This window comes from Heterodontus francisci, chromosome 40, assembly GCF_036365525.1.
Source record: "Heterodontus francisci isolate sHetFra1 chromosome 40, sHetFra1.hap1, whole genome shotgun sequence".
Taxonomy (NCBI): domain Eukaryota; kingdom Metazoa; phylum Chordata; class Chondrichthyes; order Heterodontiformes; family Heterodontidae; genus Heterodontus; species Heterodontus francisci.
In genome coordinates, this window is record NC_090410.1 from 13,698,243 (window position 1) to 13,720,609 (window position 22,367).

General features: G+C 42.3%; 1 protein-coding gene across 1 annotated transcript in view; it reads left to right on the forward strand.

Annotated features, from left to right (window-relative positions):
* Window positions 1–22,367, forward strand: part of LOC137353109 (heterogeneous nuclear ribonucleoprotein U-like protein 1) — a 53,991-nt gene that overhangs the window by 18,242 nt on the left and 13,382 nt on the right. Inside the window, exons 4-10 of the mRNA XM_068019104.1 lie at window positions 2,571–2,709; window positions 3,755–3,828; window positions 3,942–4,081; window positions 9,708–9,807; window positions 17,898–18,010; window positions 18,813–19,076; window positions 21,460–21,582. Coding sequence (XP_067875205.1) covers window positions 2,571–2,709; window positions 3,755–3,828; window positions 3,942–4,081; window positions 9,708–9,807; window positions 17,898–18,010; window positions 18,813–19,076; window positions 21,460–21,582 — 953 coding nt within the window. The remainder of the gene's footprint in view (window positions 1–2,570; window positions 2,710–3,754; window positions 3,829–3,941; window positions 4,082–9,707; window positions 9,808–17,897; window positions 18,011–18,812; window positions 19,077–21,459; window positions 21,583–22,367) is intronic.

Here is a 22,367-nt window from a genome sequence, read left to right on the forward strand (position 1 = left end):
TGGCACCCCATTTACCACCTTCAACATTCGCTCCCTCCACCATTGATGCACAGTGGCAACAGTGTGTATCATCTACAAGATGCACTGCAGCAACTCACCAAGGCTCCTTCGACAACACCTTCCAAACCTGCAACCTCTACCACCTAGAAGGACAAGGGCAGCAGATGCACGGGAATACCACCACCTACAAGTTCCCCTCCAAGCCACACATCATCCTGACTTACAACTATATTGTTGTTCCTTCACTGTAGCTGGGTCAAAATCCTGGAACTTCCTTCCTAACAGCACTGTTGGTGTACCTACACCCCAAGAACTGCAGCAGTTCAAGAAAGCAGCTCACTACCACCTTCGCCAGGGCAATTAGGGATGGGCAATAAATGCTGGCATAGCCAGCGATGCCCACATCCCTCAAATGAATATAAAAAAAAAAGTAGCCTTATGAACCAGCATACACACTGGGTCTGCAGCTGTAGATTTGCACCTCAACCCTTCCTGTGCCAGTTGATTCAGCATAGATATTATTTACAAATTTGATTGTCACTTGTTGCATCACCCTCCCTTTGACGCCAGTTGTTCCTCACAAAGCAGGCCTGTTTGTCACACCAATTAATTAGCTTGTAATCAAAATTCCGTTGTGTAAAAAATGCAGTAGACTTGTTCCTTCAACAATGTTAATTTCTAGCCACCCATAAGGAACACAATCTAAATCAACTTCAGTCTCCAGTAAAACAAGTTTAAAGTAAAATTTTAATTTGGCAGAAGGCTGAGCCGTAACTTTTCTGTGGTTCTCTGGGATGTTGGGAGGCCAGATATACTTAATGGCACAGTTCTAAAGAGTGTGCAGGGACAGAAGGAACTGGGGGTTATTGTGCACAGATCTTTGAAGGTGGCAGGACATATTGAGAGAATGGTTAGCAAAGCATATGGGATTTTGGGCTTCATAAATAGAGTTATTGAGTGCAAACGCAGAGAAGTTATGCTGAACCTTTTTAAAGCTCTGGGTCAAGCCACCACTAAAGTATTACGCCCAGTTCTGGTAACCACACTTTAGGAAGGATGTGAAGGTCCTTGAGAAGGTGCAGAGGAGTTTTACCAGAATGGTTCTAGGGATGAGGGAATTTAGCTGTAAGGTTAGGTTGGAGCGATAGGGTTGTTCTCCTTGGAGCAAAGAGGATTGAGGGGAGATCTGTTAGAACAAATTATGACAGATTTAGATAACATAGACAAAGAAAAGCTGTTCCCATTAGCTGATGTAAAGGGACTAGGGGACACAGATCTACGGTTTTGGGCAACATATATATGCTGGATGTGAGGAAGAACTTATGTATGAAGTGAGTGGTAATGACCTGGAACTTGCCTACGATGATGGTGGAAGCGAGACAATCAATGATCTGAAAAGGAAATTGGGTAGACACTTGAGGAAAATAAACTTGCATTGCTGTGGGGATAGAGTGGGGTGAATAGGACTGACTGGATTGCTTTGCAGAGAGCCAGCATGGACTCCAAGGTCTGAGTGACTTCTTTCTGTGCCATATCCGGAGTGGGGGGTGGGGGGGATCACCATTGACTAGAAACTGAACTGGACCAGCCACATAAATACTGTGGCTATAGGAGAAGATCAGAGGCTGGGAATTTTGTGGCGAGTAACTCACCTCCTGACTCCCCATTGCCTGTCCACCATCTACAAGGCACAAGTCAGGAGTGTGATGGAATACTCTCCACTTGCCTGGATGGGTGCAGCTCCAACAACACTCAAGAAGCTAGACACCATCCAGGACAAAGCAGCCCGCTTGATTGGCATCTCATCCACCACCTTCAACATTCACTCCTTTCACCACTATTGTACAGTGGCAGCAGTGTGTACCATCTACAAGATGCACTACAGCAACTCATCAAGGCTTTAGAAGGACAAGGGCAGCAGATGCATGGAAACACCACCACCTGCAAGTTCCCCTCCAAGTCACACACCATCCTGACTTGGAACTATATCGCCGTTCCTTCACTGTCACTGGGTCAAAATCCTGGAATTCCCTTCTTAACAGCACTGTGGGTGTACTTACTCCCCAAGGACTGCAACAGTTCAAGAAGGCAGTTCACCACACCACCTCGAGGGCAATTAGGGATGGGCATTAAATGCTGGCCTTTCCAGCGACACACATCCCATGAAGGAATAATTTAAAAAATCATAATGACTGTATGACCAGTTGCATCTTAAATACAAAGCTGAGACCTTATCGATTGGAATATGTTTGATCCCTGTTGTAAGCAATTGGATGCAGAATCCTGGATAGATTTTCTCTCTCATTCACTCTGTTTACTCCCCTGTGGAGATGGAAATCTATATTCTAATTGCTCAAAACTTGTCTGTTTGGTAACAATTTAGCATTCACATTATCTGTGACCTTTTGGGTTTTTAAAAAGTTGGGAGTTTTTTTTTCGGAATGAGAAATCCAGCTTATCCAGTTAGTATCTAATGTTTTAAAATTATTCTTCATGCTTTTTTTAAAATTGGATTTTCAATGGTGGGTTTGCCTATATTAATCTTTTAATACAGTGAATTGCTTATGCAGAATTTCAACCAGTTGATATAAAGGAGGAGCGTGTGGATCAAACGGAGATCAAACAGGAGACACAGCTGAGCAGAAAGAGGCCATACACCAACCAAGGACATGGATATTATGAATACAGAGAGGACAGGAGTTATAGTCGGTGAGTGCCACTTACTGCTGCTGGTCCCCTCTATTGAATGGTTAAAAATACATAAGATCAGATTTATTGTTACGGCTACCCTTTCCATGTTATCTCTTACACTTTACTGTTGATAAAGAAATGCAAACTCATAGCTGCTTTGATGTGATTGAAGATCATTCAACGTGGATATAACATAAACTCACCTTTTGTGTTGCTAGCTGTATTTTTTGTGGCAATCTAGATGGTAGTGGTAACAGTCATTCAATTGGTGTGCAAATTACAATATTGACGACCCATTATAAGATTAGCACTGGAAGTTCCTAATGACATTTCAAGCAAGAAGAAATGTGCTGATTGATATGCTCAAAAAAAATTGTTTGTGTGGTGCCTTAAATAGTTGTTGTTCTCAGCTTGGAGGTGAAAGTAGGATAAATCATTGGGTATGCTGGCAAGTCCTTTTTTCAGGGGTGGGTGAGCAAGTGCAGAAGAAAACAAAATTACAATAACTTGTACACTCACTATATATTATGCATGTAAACTGTTAATCAGGTTTCCTGTGGCCTCATTCACAACTGGAACATAGACTAGTTCCTGCAGTGAATCTGCCTAAGGATCAAAGGTAGGAAAAGTGTAGAACATCCAGTGCTGACATTTGCATTATTGATGTGCTCCTCAATGTGCACAGTGAAGGTATTCAGCTGAGTGAGCTGCGACTGAAGCAAATATGTTGCTGGTTTGGTCCAAGTTAACTTCAGTGACAATACAAACGTTTTCTGGTCAGGCAGCAGTCAACACTATATCAGCAGTCTTAACGTGAAAAAGACTGCTAGGATGACTAGCAGGAAAGGAACTGCATAATCCATCCAATGTGCTGTAGTTGATGTCTGGTTGAAGGGTACCAAAAATCCGTGGTGTTAGCTGAGTTATCAATTGAGGAAAAACCTGGCTTTATGCAATAAGAAAATCAGTGGGGATTTGTAAAAGGTGCATTAATATTTCTGCCTATGAGCTGTTGTCAATTTAAGGAGTCAAACAACAGTATTTTACGATTCCTTTTTCGTAGAGCAAAATCTCCCCAGCCACCAGCAGAGGATGATGAGGAAGACTTTGATGAATCATGTGTGATTATTGACACTTGTAAGTATTAAGCATTGCCTTTGTCACAAACTATTTTCAGGGTAATCTGAACTAGTTTGATTTGATATGTTCTTGTTTCCCTGTCTTACATTTTTCCATGTTTTCCATCCTAGATAACTGTGATCTGCACTTTAAAGTGGCTAGAGACCGCTTGAGTGGCTACCCCTTGACTATTGAAGGATTTGCATATCTCTGGTCAGGAGCACGAGCAACATATGGGGTCAACAAGGGGAGAATTTGTTTTGAAGTTAAGGTATTACACTTTTCTTTTGAGGGCATAGAATTACCAGTTTTCTTTTTCTCCCCATACACATCTCTTGAGGTCACGTACCTCTGGCTAGGTAGGCACGCTGCTCCTGGGCCTCTGCCAGTACTGCTCATGAACCACTTGCTGGGCCGTACTTGATAGTGGCGCTAGAAGGCATCCATTTTTCCTTCCTGCACCAGTGGTAATGAATCTGGCCTTTGCTCAATGCCCGTAGCGGTGTAATTGAGATTGGGAATTCGAGGTTGTAGGGTTGGAGTCAGTCTCACATCCCCATATTTTGTTGTGTGTGTTGGGACTCCATGTGCAATGCCACCACAATGCTGGGTTATGATGGCTTATTTTATTTTTTTCTGCATTTATAATTGCTTTTTGACTTTAAAATTGCCCACAGTAGCCAGACTGTAAAAGAAATAGTAGTAGTGTTTTTATTTATGTGCATATTCCTGAAGGTTTATCTTTGCTAATTGAGTCACCATATTATTCCTAAGAAGGCAAAAATCCAATCTAATTTAATGATTGTCATGTACTGGAAGAAGCACCTCAGCATTGATAAAGCAGCTTTGATGCAGTGACATTCACAACAGGTGTTTCAGCAGGGGGAGTGGGACTCAAGCCGAGAGATGCCAAAGGGGTACGTTTTAAGGAGGCTTTAACAGATCAGGGCAGATGTAGATTGGTGGAAGGTTTTAGGAAAGAAATTTGCTTGTGGTGTGAGAAGTGCTTTGCTGAGGATGGAGAAAAGTACAATGGACCAGGATTTGAAGAGCAGAAGGTCTGAAAGAAGTTGCAGTGATGGGGTGCTCCGAGGGCATGGAATGAATTCGAAGGAAGAATTAAAGTTTTGAGATTGTGCTTTGAGGGGCAGGGATCCAGCATAGGTCAGCATGGGCAGAAGTGAAATGTGTGTGGTACTTAAGAGTTAGGGTGCAAGAGATGTGGCTCTGCTAGTAGTGAAGGTGAGTCAGTGTTTCAGTGGGATGACCTAGGGGATGGAGATGGGCAATATTTCAGAGCTGGATGTGGATACATCTTATTTACCGACGAGATACCAGGATTGAAGCTCAGTTTATGGCAGAGGTAGGGTTGGGTTGGGGTTGCTGCTGTGCAAATTCTGATTTAGTCTGATTGAGCAGTTGGAATTGGGGTTAATTTACAATGTTTTTGGTTGGACTTGCGTGGGATGGATTAATTTATGTAATTGTTGAACTGCAGGAAGTTCTGGTATGTCCACAGCTTGATGTTTGCAAGTGACTGGACATGGCAACAGCAGTTGTGAAAATAAAGGTTCTGCATTTAAATGCAAAGCGAAACAGTGGCAATGTCACTGGACTAGTAATCGAAAGCCCTAGGCTAATGCCCTGGGCACATGGGTTCAAATGCCACCACAGCAGCTGGTAGAATTTAAATTCAATTAATTAATAAAAATCTGGAATTGAAAGCTAGTCTCAGTAATGGTGCCATGAAACTATCATCAGTTGTCGTAAAAACCCATCCTGTTCTTGAATGCCCTTTAAGGAAGGAAATCTGCTGTCCTTACCTGGTCTGGCCTACATGTGACTCCAGACCCATAGCAATATGGTTGACTCTTAACTGCCCTCTGAAATGGCCTAGCAAGCCACTCCATTGTCAAAGGCAGTTAGGGATGGGGCAGCAAATGCTGGCCTTGCCAGTGACACCCACATCCCATAAAAGAATAAAAGAAAACACAGCACTGATAGTGTTGGAACATCACATTTATTTAGCCAATATGTTGTGATGTAAAAATGGACACTCTTGAGCAAGGGTAGGATCCAATCTCATGAATGGATTCTTAAGGTGACTTTACTTGTCGTTTTGTAGTATTACATGGAAAGCGATGTCCTGGCAAGCTCTGAAAACAAAAGGTTACAAAGGTTCTGTTTGCAAAAACCATGGTAACAGGCTTGGCTTTCTCACCACCTGAATGGAATGGAAATTTCCTCTTTCAGTTTCCTGAGGAACGTTCCCAAAATCTAAAGCAAAAAAGAGTAATTCCTTGGCTCTGTTGGCTGAGAAATCTTGCTTCCCAAGACTACCTTGTTCTCTACATTGCTTAACTCCTTTATTAGGTTTTGTACAGATGGGTTATTGAGAAGATTCTGGTAACTAAACAGCATTTCCTTTCTTCAGTGGTTCTGACGCTTCTTAAAGCATTACATCTTACATGCCTGTCTTGATTAGGAAATGTTTCTCCGTTGGTACCAAGACTGACTGACAATCCCATTGCAATGCATTATCACAGTGATCATGATGTATTTCACTGTTCAAATTAGTGCTAGTGCTAAACTCGTGGAGGTTATTTGGGAGTTAAGGCCTGAACTGACTACAAAGCGAAGCAGAGCGAGACTGTATCCTTCAGGAATCTTATCCTTTGCATTGTGTCCAATTTACACCATTTCCACATTGTAAGTGCAAAGCAAAACCACGTCGCAGTGGTGCTGAGAATTTACACCATTGCTGCCAAGTAGTGCAGAAAATTCCATTAAATCTCTTGTAGTGACCGGATTCACATCAAGAAGTTTAAACCATTTAGTAGTTGGTGCCCTGCAGGGATCTAAATCTTTAACCAAGCAAGCTTGAGTTGTGCTCCTACTGAGCTCACATGATCTTCAATTTGTTATATTTGAAGAACAGCTGCACTCCAAAGTCCCCTGAAAATTTACAGAGAACTTTGATCTTCAGGTTTTATTTTTACTTTACTGCTTGCTGTAATTTGTTTGAGGGTTGAATGAGGAACCACATCGGAAAAGTCAAGTATGAGAAAAGTTTCCGTCAACTCTAGCTTGTCCTCTTGTGCCTTAACTCTCTCAGCCAGTACCCAACCGCACTTTGAACTCTGCAAGTTTGGATCTATTACTGGCAGAATATAGAATGTTGCCCTTTGTCTAAAGACGTTCCAGCTGATGCTTCTGATTTTAAATCAGCATAACTTAGCCTGGCTTACTTTAAAGTAATTTTCTGGATTAATCTTTTCTAAACCATTTAATACTTTTTCTAAAAACCTTTGAGCACTCCCACCCTTCAAAATTTCTCTCTAGGCTTCAAAGATTGATCCTGTTTAATCTTGTAATTCTGACCAGTACAATGTTCAGCATATCCTTAGTAGACTTCTATTATTTTGTCTATGGATCTCTGCTTTTTATTAGCCTTTTCAGTTACCTCACCAGGTTTTCAGACATTGATGCTGATGAGGTCACTATTACTGGCAGACCATTTTTGAGTCTTTTTCTGTTAATTTTATTCCATTTGTTTTGTACTAGAGCTGCACTTCACTTCACAAAATGAGCAATACTTTCAGTGTTAAGTATCCTCTCCTATCTGTCACCAGTTTACATGAATGATCCAATTGTTTTGCAAATTTGCTAATCTTTGTTTCTGCTGCTAACCAAGTGCTATCTGCAAATTTGACAGTCTTGCACTTTCTTTTAGTATCCAGGTCACTTACATTTGCAAAGTGCTTTTAAAATACTCAAAGGTGCTTTCACAGAAACATTATCAGATAAAATTTGAAATGAGCCATATTAGGATAGGAGACCAAACACTTGGTCAAAGAGGTAGATTTTTGAGGAGCATCATAAAGGAGGAGAGATGGGCAAAGATTTAGAGGGAATTCCAGAATTGGGGCCTAGGCAGCTGAAGCCATGTTTACCAATGATGGTGCGATGAAAATCTGGGATCGTCAAAATCGAGTCGTCAGTGGTGCTGTCAAGATGCACTGACTCACCAATGACCTGCTCACCGATGCTTAGTTTGGGATTTGCCAGGACCACTAGGTTCCAGAGCTCATTACATCCTTGCTCCAAACATGGACAAAAAAGCTGAATTCCAGAGGTGAGGTAAGAGTGACTGCCCTTGCTATTAAGGTAGCATTTGACTAAGTGCAGCATCAAGAAACCCGAGTAAAATTGAAGTCACAGGCTGGAGGTCATACTTAGTATAAAGGAAGTGGAGGCCAATCATCTCAGCTCTAGGGTATTGCTGCAAGGGTTCTTTGGGGCAGTGACCAAGGCCCACACACCTTCAGCTGCTGCATCACTCACTTTCTTCCCATCATAAGCTCAGAAGTGGGGATGTTCAATTATCTCAATTTGCAGCTCCTCAGATAACAAAGCAATCTTTACCCGCAGGCAGCAAAACCTGAACAGCATTCAGGTGCCATGTAACATGTGAGTGGCATGTAACAATTGTGCCACACAAGTGCCAGGCAATGACCATCTCCAACAGGAGAGAGCCTAACCATCTCCTTATGACACTCAGTGGCATTGCCATTGTCAAATCCCCAACATCAATGTTCTGGGGAGGGGGGGGGGGGGGGGTGCACAATTGACCAGGCACTTAACTGGACCAGTATATAAATACTGTGGTTACAGAAGCAGGTCAAAGGCTGGGTAATTCTGCAGCGAATGACTCATCTCCTGGCTCTCGAACCATTCCACAACCTTCAAGGCCTAAATCAGGAGTGTGATTGAATACCGTACACTTGTTTGGATGAATACAGTTCAAAGAACACTCAGGAAACTAGACTCCACTCAGGACAAAGCAACCAGTTTGATTGGCACCCCATTTGTCACTTTAAACAAACTTCAAAGTGAGGAAATATTGCTTCAATTTACAGAGGTTTGACCACTCCATCAGGAATACAGCATTGGGCACCCAACCTCGGGAAAGGCATTTCCCTTTGAGGGAGTAATATCACATTTACCAGAATTATACCAGGGTTTAATGGATTAAATTATAAGATCAGGTTGGATAAACTTGATTTGTATTCCCTTGAGTATAGATGGTTGAGGAGTGATCTAATGTTTTATAGTTAATTAACTGTACATAAACTAATTTTGTGTACCATTTGAAGGAGCATAAGGAAGGAGCCATAGGTGTTGTCTGTCACCATGATCTCTTGAAAATATAGTCGATGGGAATCTCCCTATTTGTGATGTGGATCTAATGTGTTTCAATGAGTAGTTGAGCCATTCAGAGCAGGAAAGCCATAGGTTCAATCATTGTTGTGCTGAACTGACCTCAGCTAAGGCACTGCAATTGGTCTAAGCAACCCAGGTATTAAAGGTAGAATTTTGATCAGGGTACCATTCCGGTTATTATCCAGTGACCCTGGCTGGAAGTGCTTGTATTACGGATATGGGAGGACAGTTGGTTTTGATGCAGCTGCAGTTTAATAGTCTGATGAACCCTGTTCAGTCTCGTGCATAAGTAATAGACCCCAGCTTAGATACTGGAGTGCAGTTGGCAACTGTGGACCCATACTTCAGCCAGGACTCAGTATATTCAGGTGGTGACGAGAGAAAAGAATTGATCTTCCTGCTGGGAGATGTATAGCAGAAATGCTCCTTTGAATTAATTCCAGTTTTGCATAAGTCTGTAAAGCTCTTTGACTACTATATTTGGAGAGCAGAACTCCAGTTATAGAAACAAAAGTTTTAGCACTCTTGTTATCTGTGCTGAATTTAGGCCCTTCTTGGAGTTCAATTCTGCACATTTTTTCCCACTTGGACTTCAAGTAGAACTTAACATCTTAAGCTCGTTAAATTGTCTGTGGCAGCATTTTAAAATGGCATAATTTGTTTTCTTTTTGTAGATTAACGAAGAGATTTCAGTTAAGCATCTCCCTCCAACTGAGCCTGATCCCCATGTGGTTCGTGTTGGTTGGTCACTTGATTCATGCAGTACCCAATTAGGTAAGAAAAGATTGTCTCAACTTTTTGAAACACCACATTTATGCTTATTGTTTTGAATTCGGATCATGGTTAACTCTGAAGCGTTTACCCTTTCCTTCTATCTTGGGTGGTATGTAATTAGTGACTTAGATTGCATGGTGTGGATAATGCTGTGGTTTGGCAAGAGTTTTGTATTGGCTGGTTTTACAGTTTCATTCAGTTACTTCGCGTAAAGCTAGCATTGAAATGGAAAGGGAATTGAGCTTTAATTGTATAGTGATTTTCAGTTTTAGCCATGACTTGCATGCATAGGTCATTCAAAAACCTATTTATGAAGAAATTTCTGTTGTAAAATTTGTAACAACAACCTCTAATTTAATCAGCTTGCAAATGGGTGATAATGTTCTATTAGTGATATTAAAATTTGCAGCTATCTGTCACTTTGAAAACTTTTCAAGAACTTGGCCTGACTCAGAGTTGAACTCCGATGGAATCATACTAATCTTTGTCAGAAAGACTTGCCTTGAGGGGGCAGAGAGTAGCTATTTTGGAGAAGCAGTGGGAAAAAATCCTTTGTAATGTTTCAAATGTTGTTTTTCTTGAATCTTTTTTTCTCAAAGTCATGTACTTTATTTAGAAGCTTTTCTAAGCCCTCTGTCACATTGGATTTTATTCCCTACACCCACTCTGAGATTGTTCTATTGGTCCTGTTCTCATTCTATGAAACTGAAGAAAGATCCTTTTTGAAAGCTGGTGAGAAGACTGGGATGAAGTGAGAGATAGCACTTCCTTTTGAGAATCTGTCCCAAGAACTTGAGTTTGTTTGCTAAAATGAAATGAATGGGTAGAAGAAGGCATTTACTGTTCTTTTCTTTAATCTGCTCACCTCCCGAGGCCTCAACATTGTCTCTGGAAGCTGTGTAAAATTTCCGAACACAGTAAGGGTTTGTATGCAAAATCCTTCAGTAGCCCCGGTGTTGGCAGCTGTTGAAAGAGAAGATAAGATCATAACTCTGTTCCTAGACAGATCAGGCTTTACCTGCTGCCCAGATTTTGTCATGGGGCTGGAATCTGCCTACGGATATGGTGCTCGTCTTCCTGGAGTGATTTCTGATCACCCGTGCTGGTTGATTTCGCTCCTTTTTTTCCTTTCCAGTTTTTCTTTCACTGGCTCATTAGGTATCTAATCACTAAACGGGATTGCTTGAAAGTATGCCCTTAATTATTGTGGTTGCAGTCATTGCCTTATGAAGCCTGTGGTGGTGAATACAATGGGTGATTAGGGTGATCATCTTTTTGTCAGGGACTTATGCAGATTGTACTGACAAACTGATTTATTTAAATACTAGATGGCAGGCTTGGCAGTTGTATGTTTTGTGACTCATTTGTAATGCTGTAAGACTTGTTTAAGCTGTTTTCCGTCAGAGCATATGCTTGTAGCAGCAATGCAGAACATTTTTGTGTGGTTGATCAGTGCATTCCTGGCTTTGGGCTCAAGTTGACTGAAGTGACTATCAAATAATGTGCAGGGTCGGCTGATGCCCTGCTGTCTTCAAGGTTGTCAGAGCTCTACACAGTCATTCTGATTAATACTGGTAATTTTCTGTACACAGTCATGTCAATCGATGAAAACCATTTATTGAAGCTAAGCTGTTGGCTACATTATTCGCCGGAAATGTCAATCAAAATTTTTTTTTTGTTCTTTAGTGACATTTTGTTTAGATGTTTATAGCAATTTAATTTAAATGACATGACAGCACTATTAATGCTATCAGAAGCAGCCAAAATGCTGATTTATATTTGGGTGAAAATTTTTTTTATGAATTACCAGATGTATTTTTATGTAATATCAATTCAGCAAATTGATGCCTCATTGGTACTTTGTGTTTTACCACAAACTCATTGGATTTTCCCAGGTCTGTTCTGTACATGGATCTTGCCAGTAATGTATTTCAGGCATTGCTTTATTATTGTTGTTATTAGAAGTTATATATTTTGCCAGAGAGGTTGGTTCAAGTGTATTTTTCTGATGGAGGTCATAGTTGGCACCTTGCCTGTGTTTATTTTTAAGTGACCTCCCTCCTCATTAATAACTTACCTATGCCAGATTAGTTTGAACAAAAGTTGAATGGGAGAAAGAGTTTTGCAGTTAATATCTTTTATATGTGCGGTGGGTTAAATTTTATTCTTTTTGAAGGAGGTGGAGACTATGTGGCTGTGTTAGAATCTGCTTTGTTATACTTTCTGACGGTATTCTCAGTTTTGAGTCAAGATAAGTTAGTATAGGTGTGACCTTTGCAGTTTGGCTGTAATGATGGTGGGAGAAGTCTAATGGATGAGTAGACCCTTTGTTTTGCCAGACAGGAGACATAGAGTTAAACTAATTAACAATCAATCAGTCAAGATGGCCATAATGTCAGCATCTGAAGGTTTGGTTACAAGGAACCTCTCTTCAATCCATGTTGCTGAGCATCAGGTGACATGACTTAACATTAAAGGAGAAGGTTCTGGACTTTACTAGGAGGGATCAGTAAGGGTCCCTCTAGAACAGGGGGGCCCTGCGGAGGAGAGCTCACAGGAGTCAGAAGAGAAACACTTAACAGAAGCCAAGCCTGATCACCTTGGATCTGCAGGAAACCTGGTTGTATGAGTTTATTGTGTAACCATAATAATTACTGTATTTCAGTACCTTGAATAATAAACTTGCATTTGGATAACACTCAAGCCTGAACTGCGAAGAATCACTTAATTGAGTTTGAGAATTCTTTGCAGGCTGTTAGTAAAAATTGCAAGACGACAAATCTAAGTGTGTTCCACTGGTTTCATTCTAGGGTGAACATGTGGGAGCGATCTTGTCTGATTTCATATCCTTGGGTCTCTGGAACATATTGACTGTTGTGTGGGCTAATTGTATTTAACTTTTAACGCACGGCTAAGTTGAGATTTCCTTTGTGTGGTTGAGCACACCTAGGCAGATATGTAGAATTGCATTAAATTCATTGCCCATCTCTACAAGATGAATGTTGCCCTTCTTGAGATGTGTTCAAGAGGCCTGCTCAGGTCGGGAAAAAAGAACCCAGCCCGAACCCACCCCGACAATCCCTTCACTTACCGTCTGACTGGGAAGCTCCACGAAGTTGCAGTGCATGCACGATGACGTCATAGTGACGTCACTCCCTCACTGCACAGACTCAGTTTCGTCCCGGACTCCCAGCTCAGGTAAGTTTTTAAAATTCCAATACTTATTGGAAGATGCTTGAGTCTATTATCAAGGAATAAATAGCAGGGCATCTCGATAGAAATTGTCCCGTTGGGCAGACGCAGCATGGGTTCATGAAGGGCAGGTCATGCTTGACAAATCTTTTGGAATTCTATGATGACATTGCGAGCAAGGTGGACAATGGGGACCCAGTGGATGTGGTTTACCTAGATTTTCAAAAGGCCTTCGACAAGGTGCCGCACAAGAGGCTGCTGCATAAGATAAGGATGCATGGCGTTAGGGGTCAAGTATTAGCATGGATAGAGGATTGGTTGACAGGAAGCAGAGAGTGGGGATAAATGAGTGCTATTCTGGTTGGCAATCAGTCACTAGTGGTGTGCCTCAGGGATCGGTGTTGGGACCGCAATTATTTACAATTTATATAGATGATTTGGAGTTGGGGACCACGTGTAGGGTGTCAAAGTTTGCAGATGACACTAAAATGAGTGGCAGAGCAAAGTGTGCAGATGACTGTGAAACTTTGCAGAGGAACATAGATACATTGAGTGAGTGGGCAAAGGTCTGGCAGATGGAATACAATGTTAATAAATGTGAAGTCATTCATTTCGGTAGGAGTAACAGTAAAAAGGATTATTACTTGAATGGTAAAAAGTTGCAGCATGCTGCTATGCAGAGGGACCTGGGTGTCCTTGTGCATGAATCGCAGAAGGTTGGTCTGCAGGTACAGCAAGTAATTAGGAAGGCAAATGGAATTTTGTCCTTCATTGCTAAAAGGATTGAGTTTAAAAGCAGAGAGGTTATGTTGCAGCTGTATAAGGTACTGGTGAGGCCGCACCTGGAGTACTGTGTGCAGTTTTGGTCTCCTTACTTGAGAAAGGATGTACTGGCACTGGAGAGGGTGCAGAGGAGGTTCACTAGGTTGATTCCGGAGTTGAGGGGGTTGGCTTATGAGGAGAGACTGAGTAGATTGGGATTATATTCATTGGAATTCAGAAGAATGAGGGGGGATCTTATAGAAACATATAAAATTATGAAGGGAATAGATAAGATACAAGTGGAGAGGATGTTTCCACTGGCAGGTGATGCTAGGACAAGAGGGCATAGCCTCAAGATTAGAGGGAGCAGATTTAGGACTGAATTAAGAAGGAACTTCTTCACCCAGAGGGTTGTTAATCTATGGAATTCCTTGCCCAGTGAAGTAGTTGATGCTTCTTCAGTAAACGTTTTTAAAGCTAAGGTAGATATCTTTTTGAACAATAAAGGAATTAAGGGATACGGTGGGAGCGCGGGTAAGTGGATCTGAGTCCACGAAAAGATCAGCCATGATCTTATTGAATGGCGGAGCAGGCTCGAGGGGCCGGACGGTCTACTCCTGCTCCTAGTTCTTATGATCTTATCAGCAGAGCACTTAGCGTGTGTGTCTGGCCCAACCCAACCCGAACCCGACACATGTCATTGGGTCCCGTCGGGTTCGGGTCGGGTAGCAGACCTCTAATGTGCTCACCCCATGCAGATTCTTGTATCATTTCTATTTTTCTTAAAACACGACAGATACCCGGCAAGTCGAGCAGCATCTGTAGAGTACGAGGCCAAAAACTAACTGACCTGTGTGATTCAGTTAGACGCTGCCTGATCTGATCAGTGTTTTCAGCACTTTTGATCCATATTTTCAGCATCTGCAATATTCTTTTATCATTTTTTCCCCCTTTTTGTTTGACCATGATGGTGCATGAAGATTTTAACTGTCTCCCATGCTACAGTGGATTAGCTTGTACCCTTAGTTGTCCCCCTATGGATGAGTGGTGCTTTGTGCAGTAGTGTTGTGGGGACCTTGATGTGGCACTATTCCAGTATTCTTAGACTTTGCTTTTTACTTCAACCCTTTAAGTCTTACCATTGGGCTTTTAAAAAAATTCTTGAAGTCAGACTCAGTGGGTTTTCATGGATTCCGTGTCTCCGAGCTCCCAGGAAGGTCTAATTGATGACTCTATATCCTTCTGGATGGGCAAATTCTGGAGGAAATTTGGGAGTGTTGATGATTTTCTTTTATGGAATTTAGGGCATTAGTAGTTTTGCTCAGGAAGAGTTTTGCTTTGGTAAGAGTTGGTCGGGTCTTGCTTCCCAAGCTTGGTTTGAAAGTGAATTTGATGATTAGGATCTGCCTGTAACAGTACTGAAGTTAGAAGTATCTTCAGCCAGGTCGAAGAATTTTGTGGGCAGTGTTTAGACTGGAGGCTACATCTTGACAATGGCTGTGTAGCTGCTCCTTTAAAGGATATGTCCTTCAAATAATAGCAGAAAAATGGAACAAATGTACATATTTTGCACCATCTATATATCATTGATAATTGAACCTATTTTTCTGTACAGTTGAAGTTACCTTTTTTTTTATTCATTTGGAGGGAACTTGCAGGTGGTGGTGTTCCCATGTATTTGCTGCCCTTATCCTTCTAGTTGGTAGAGGTCGCGGTTTTGGAAGATGCTGTCGAAGGAGCCTTGGTGCATTGCTGCAGTGCATCTTGTAGATGGTACACACTGCTGCCACTGTGCGTCGGTGATGGAGGGAGTGAATGTTTGTAGATGGGGTGCCAATCAAGCGGGATGCTTTGTCCTGGATGGTGTCGAGCTTCTTGAGTGTTGTTGGAACTGCACCCATCCAGGCAAGTGGAGAGTATTCCATCACACTCCTGACTTGTGCCTTGTAGATGGGGTATCAGGAGGTGAGTTACTCGCCTCAGGATTCCTAGCCTCTGAGCTGCTCTTGTAGCCACGGTATTTATATGGCTACTCCAGTTCGGTTTCTGGTTAATGGTGACCCCCAGGATTTTGATAGTGGGGGATTCAGCGATGGTAATGCCGTTGAATGTCAAGGGGAGATGGTTAGATTCTCTCTTGTTGGAGATGGTCATTGCCTGGCACTTGTGTTGCGCGAATGTTACTTGTCACTTATCAGCCCAAGCCTGGATATTGTCCAGGTCTTGCTGCATTTCGACATGGACTGCTTCAGTTATCTGAGGAGTCACGAATGGAGCTGAACATTGTGCAATCATCAGCGAACATCCCCACTTCTGATCTTATAATTGAAGGAAGGTCATTGATGAAGCAGCTGAAGATGGTTGGGCCTAGGACACTACCCTGAGGAACTCCTGCAGTGATGTCCTGGAGCTCAGATGATTGACCTCCAACAACCACAACCATCTTCCTTTGCGCTAGGTATGACTCCAGCCAGCAGAGGCTTTTCCCCTTGATTCCCATTGATGTCAGTTTTGCTAGGGCTTCTTGATGCCATACTCGGTCAAATGCTGCCTTGATGTCAAGGGCAGTCACTCTCACCTCACCTCTTGAGTTCAGCTCTTTTGTCCATGTTTGAACCAAGGCTGTAATGAGGTCAGGAGCTGAGAGCCCTGGCGGAACCCAAGCTGAGCGTCACTGAGCAGGTTATTGCTAAGCAAGTGCTGCTTGATGGCACTGTTGATGACACCTTCCATCACTTTACTGATGATTGAGAGTAGGCTGATGGGGTGGTAATTGTTACTTTCTGTTACTTTCCTTTGGTTACTAACTCAAGGGTTTTCTACATGTGCTCTGCCCCAGAATGGCTTTGCTTGTTCCCTCTTACTATTTTTTATCCATTTCCTGGATGGGGTTTAGATCGAGTAAATAAAGGGAAACTGTTACAGATGGCGTTGGGACCCCAACATTGCGGTACAAAGCAGGTCCAAAGCCTCAGCAGTGCCATCGAGAGAAGTGGTCACTGCTGAGGCGTGTAGAAGAGCTCAGGAGATGGGCCAGATAAGTATTTTTTTTTTAAAAGCACTGGGCCGAGTGTAGGAGAGCAAACACCGTCGGGGGATTGTTGGGGCCACAGAGGCGGCCTTGCCTGCCCCTTTTTGGGTCATCGTGCCTGGTTTCCCCAGTTTATTCAACTGGCAGCGTCCCCATGCAGCCGGGGTTGCCCCACTGTTGGCAAAATGCCAGTGGCACTGTAAAATGACCACTGATTGGGATTTTAATTCGCTCCGGCTGTTAGGAAAATGTCCTGATGGATGGACCGTGTTGGGGAGCCAACCTGACGCAGCTCCCCGCACTTTTAACGGCAGCCACCCACCCCCACCGCCTTCCAGCCTGCCTTCCGGGGGCTGGTAAAATCCTGGCCTAAATCTCTTTTCCTTTGTCGTATTGAGGAACTTTAGCAATCTACTGCACAAACTGCTGCAGTTCAATAAAAATTTGCCTTGTCCTGTTAGAATCAGCCTTCCTGATTGTGGACCTCAGCTTCCTTCGCCCAACTTCTATGTCCTGTCATGAGCTTCGAGTAGAATTGTAATTTTTGACACTTGTACCATGTATTCCAAATGTTGTAACTGGGCCGAGATATGATACAGCAGATGAATTATTGGAGTATTTTTATTCCAGTCTGGCCAGTGGAATATAAATACTCTCAATTTGTCTTCTGCAACACACAAGTCGGTGTTTATTTCTCTGAGCCTGGATCAATATATTAACAAACCTTTATGAGGTCACCTAGTGAATGATGCCAATTATTGTACTTAAGGCAGACAATTCAGACACTGTAATATTTTCATAACTGACAGTTTCTTACAATGAATTTAATGTAACAGTAAATCAGTTGTGCATTCCCATGTACATACTCGAGGACTGTTATACCATAGCACCCACAGCATATTTTCCTCACTCAGTAAGCGCTCTGAGGCACCTAATAGATTGCAAAATGAGATCAGTAAGTCAAAGTATGAGAATTTAACTGACTAGACAAATTCCTGGAAGAAGATACTTGATTTGGAGTTGCACACAATGTATGCACGCCCATGTGAGATTTCACTATCAATAGAAATGGCCCCTCAGATCCGAACTTAACTGTTCATTTTAGGTGAGGAGGAGTTCTCGTATGGGTTCGGAGGGACAGGAAAGAAGTCAACAAACTGCAAGTTTCAGGACTACGGAGAGCGATTTTCTGAAAATGATGTGATGGGATGTCTAATTGTAAGTATTGCAAATTTACTTTGAATTTTAAATGCAGTACTTTTTCACTTGAGGCTACAAGCACGATTGTAGATACTTTTTTTGTGTTTTACTCATTATAATGGTTACAACAGTTTCATTGGGTTATCGATAATTTTTTTAAAAGCTGCTCTTGAAAATAATTCTTTGAACTGAACAGGTCCTGATTTGAAATATCTTCTTGGAGCTCTGTTCTGTTATATGGTTTTGTTTGTTAGCTCTCAGACTGGTGGAACACGTCAGAATGAGATTTGACTCTTCATAATTGTTCTCATGATATCAACTTGATATCTCCTTTAGAACTGTACTGCGAAAGGACATTAACATGATACATGATGTTCAAACTCCGTTTCCATGCTAGAATAACAAAGCTACTGTTTTAAATTTACGGTCTTGATTTGCTTTCTCCTGCAAAGGCTGCGGTTATTCTCCAGCCATAATCATCTGTGGTTATCCACATGGGATAGTCCAGCCTTGTCAGTGCTTAAAACTACTTTGATAGTGGGTAAACTGCCTGGATTTATACTGTTTCAGGGTCTTTTGGCTCTTGGCCAGATTGTTAGGAATGACACTGGGGGACAGAGCAATTGATAGAGTTGCTTATTGCAGTCTGGTTACTGACTTACTGGAAATGATGCAGGGGACTGGTGAGATGGGAAATTTGTTGCTAGTTCTTGTGTTGGAGGGGACTGCATTAAGGGTGAAATGGAGATAGTTGTTTAAACCAGTTCTCAAATTATTCATTGTTGAACCTTTCACCTTTTATTATCCATCCTCTCTGTAGAACTTTGAAGCTGGTGAAGATGTGGAGATGTCCTTTACCAAGAATGGAAAGTGGCTTGGTGTGGCATTCAGGGTCAAGAAAATGGTTCTTGGTGGACGGCCATTGTTCCCACATGTGCTGACAAAGAACTGCGCCATTGAATTCAACTTTGGACAGAAGGAACCGTGGTGCAGAATTCCTGATGGGTTCACGTTCATTCAGTATGTGCCTGTAGGTGAGCGTATGCCAGGCACAGCAGGACCAAAGACCAAGTCGGAATGTGAGGTAGGTGTACGGATCAAGGTTGGAAGGGTTATTGTGATACTAAAATCTAGGCAGTCTATCTCGAGGAAACCCTTTCCTTCTGTTAGACCATTTTTTTTTTAAGGTCAATTTTCCCACATGGTGGGGAATACTTTTAATTTCCCCATGATGTCTGAATTTATTTGACATGAGTAATTCAATTTGGCATATTTTGAGTTAATTTGTAGAGAATATAGAAATTCTCAAATCTCACTTTTGGGGTGGAGGTCTTTTGAGCCTTTCCACAGATAATTCTGCAGTGGCAAACCATGTGAAAGGTACAAAGAAGGACCGATGAGATTTAGGAATGGGTTTGGTTGTTATGCACCAGCCACAAATTCTGTGGTCCAGTATCAAGAAAGTATGGGGAAAGTTTGATTGAAGACTGCTGTTGACAAGGAGCTTTGTTCCATGTAATTCTACCCCCACAGCCCATTGCTTATTTAGTGCAAGCACCGAATTGCACTACAAATCAACCATGTGTTTGTCAAGATTATATCTGAAAGATTTCCAGTTTATTAAGCAGATGATATAATTTCTTGGGATTTCTGGGGCGTTGTAGGGTGGATGAAGGTAGGACAATGGTTAAGTTGAAATAGGGTTAGAAGGCAGTCAACTTTAAGTCACTGATTTGAGGGGTGATAATAACAGTTGTGGTAACATCTTTCTAAATGAGGCACTGGGTTGAAACCGTTACTGTTCCAAAATTTTTTAAGTCATCCTCCTTCCAGAGCTTGGGGCATGTTGGCTGAAGGCTCGGCTGCCATTGGTATGACAGAAGGAGAGGGAATGCATAAAAGGAACAGACAGTGCATGGGAGTTGTAGCACTGAAAAGGATGGTGAGAGGCAAGTGATTTAAACATAAAGATGACAGTTTGGGGGCCAGGAGCCACTGTAGGATAGGGTGATGGGTGAGATGCTCTTGATGCGGGATAGGATATGGGCACCAGAGCATTGCATGAGCTGAACTTTAGAAAGGGTGGAGGATGTAAGATTGGCAAGGACAGCTTGAAGAGTCTGGAGGTGAGGATTAGGGTTTCAGTGACAGATGGGCTTAAATAGAGGTGGAGGTGGATTGTGTTATGGAGGTGGAAGTGGACTTCCTTGTGATGGAAGGCATATGGGGTCAGAAACTAAACTCGGGATCAAAAAGGAGTCTGAGGTTACGAACATACGAATTAGGAGCATGAGTACGCTACTCGGCCCCTCGAGCCTGCTCCACCATTCAATAAGTTCATGGCTGAACTGATTTTTCTCCACATTACCACCTACCCCCAATAACCTTTCACCCCCTTGCTTATCAAGAATCTATCTACCTCTGCCTTAAACATATTCAAAGACTCTGAAAACAGTCTAGATCAACTTCAAACTGGGTGCTGAGGATACAGGATTGAGTGGTGGGGGCTGATAACGATGGCTTAAGTCTTTCAAATGCTTGTTTGGAGGAAAATCTCAATTGCCATGAAGTGAGTTAGAATGGTGGTAAGAAACTGGGAAAATTTGAGATGCAGGTAGTTTCTAGCGAAGATCACTGGGTGAAATCTCTACCCAGATTGATCTAGCCATCATTCCCCTTCGTGTGGCAGGAACCACATGCAGCCCAGTGTGGACCAACATTTTCCAACCAGGGAAATTGCTGCATTAGTTTATTAAGAACTGCAGCTCTGGTCATTGTCCTTTGCTTTGCAAGCCTCAGATTCTCAGAGCAAAGGCCTGTTCAGGGAGTAAGTTAAGGTAATGCTGAAAAGCCTCGAGATGTGTCAGCAGTAACTATAAGTAATCCTGCAGGGGGCAGTAAAAGGTCACTTGCATTTTGAAACCAGGGGGAGATTTGCCTTCGGGGGGGTCTGCGAGGCAAATGATGAATGAACTTCTTGTCCCTGTTGTCACGTAACCACTCTGCAATTACCAGTAAAGACTGTGACCTGGGGCGGCATTCCATAGTTTCTGTTTAAAGGCAAGATTCTTGGAGGCCAGTCAGCAGCTAGCACTGAAGGCATGTGGCATTTAGACCACAGTGCAATTCTGGCCTCTTGCACATCCTGGATTTTCATCGCTCCATCATAGACGGCTGTGCGTTCAGCTGCCGAGGCCCTGAACTCTGGAATTCCCTCCCTAAACCCCTCTGCCCCTCTCTCCTCCTTTTAAGACCCTCAAGCTTTTGATCACTTGTCCTATTTTCTCCTTAATGTCACATTTTGTTTGATAATGCACTTTTAGTATGTTAAAGTTGCTATGCAGATGCAAGTTGTTGCAAGATGGCCAGTTATTAAAGAGAGAAGTTGGGGGAAGAGAAAATGGGGAGCATAGCATCTTAAAGAATTTTGACAGTCAGAGTTTTACTGATGAGACATTTTCTTTTAGATCCTGATGATGGTTGGCCTGCCTGCTGCCGGGAAGACAACATGGGCTATTATGCATGCAGCTCACAACCCATGGAAGAAATACAACATCCTTGGAACAAATGCCATCATGGAAAAGATGAAGGTAGGTATCGGGCATGACCCAGTTTCTTATGTATGTGCCTGAACTGGTAAGTAGCTTGGCGATGTCTTCATTAATTGAGTTCCATTTTAAAGTCCCCTAACAATATTGTAAGCATGGAGTTAATATATAACCAGTCTCATATCCAAAGACTAAATAAATAAAAGTGAACTGAAAATCAGTACAAGGAACGGGTGAAATTTTCCCAATAGCATTTCTGCAGACGGCATTTTTTTTTTAAACTTTGAAATATTTGTGCCTGCAGCCCAATATCGGAAGAGTTGAAAATGCTTATCTATAATTCCATCAACAGCCTCTTAGTGTCATTGCATAAGGATCAAAAATCAGCTGGTGCAGCGATACTTTCAATTCTATATTTGTTCTACTACATTATGGTATTAAATGCAGACATATACACAAACATTAAGGTCCTTTTATTTGAATAATATTTGGGGGAGGGCAGAACTTGAATCTTAAGTATGATCATAAGATCATAAGAACTAGGAGCAGGAGTAGGCTGTCCGGCCCCTGGCGCCTGCTCCGCCGTTCAATAAGATCATGGCTGATCTTTTCATGGACTCAGATCCACTTACCCGCGCTCTCACCGTATCCCTTAATTCCTTTATTGTTCAAAAAGATATCTACCTTAGCTTTAAAAACGTTTACTGAAGAAGCGTCAACTACTTCACTGGGCAAGGAATTCCATAGATTAACAACCCTCTGGGTGAAGAAGTTCCTTCTTAATTCAGTCCTAAATCTGCTCCCTCTAATCTTGAGGCTATGCCCTC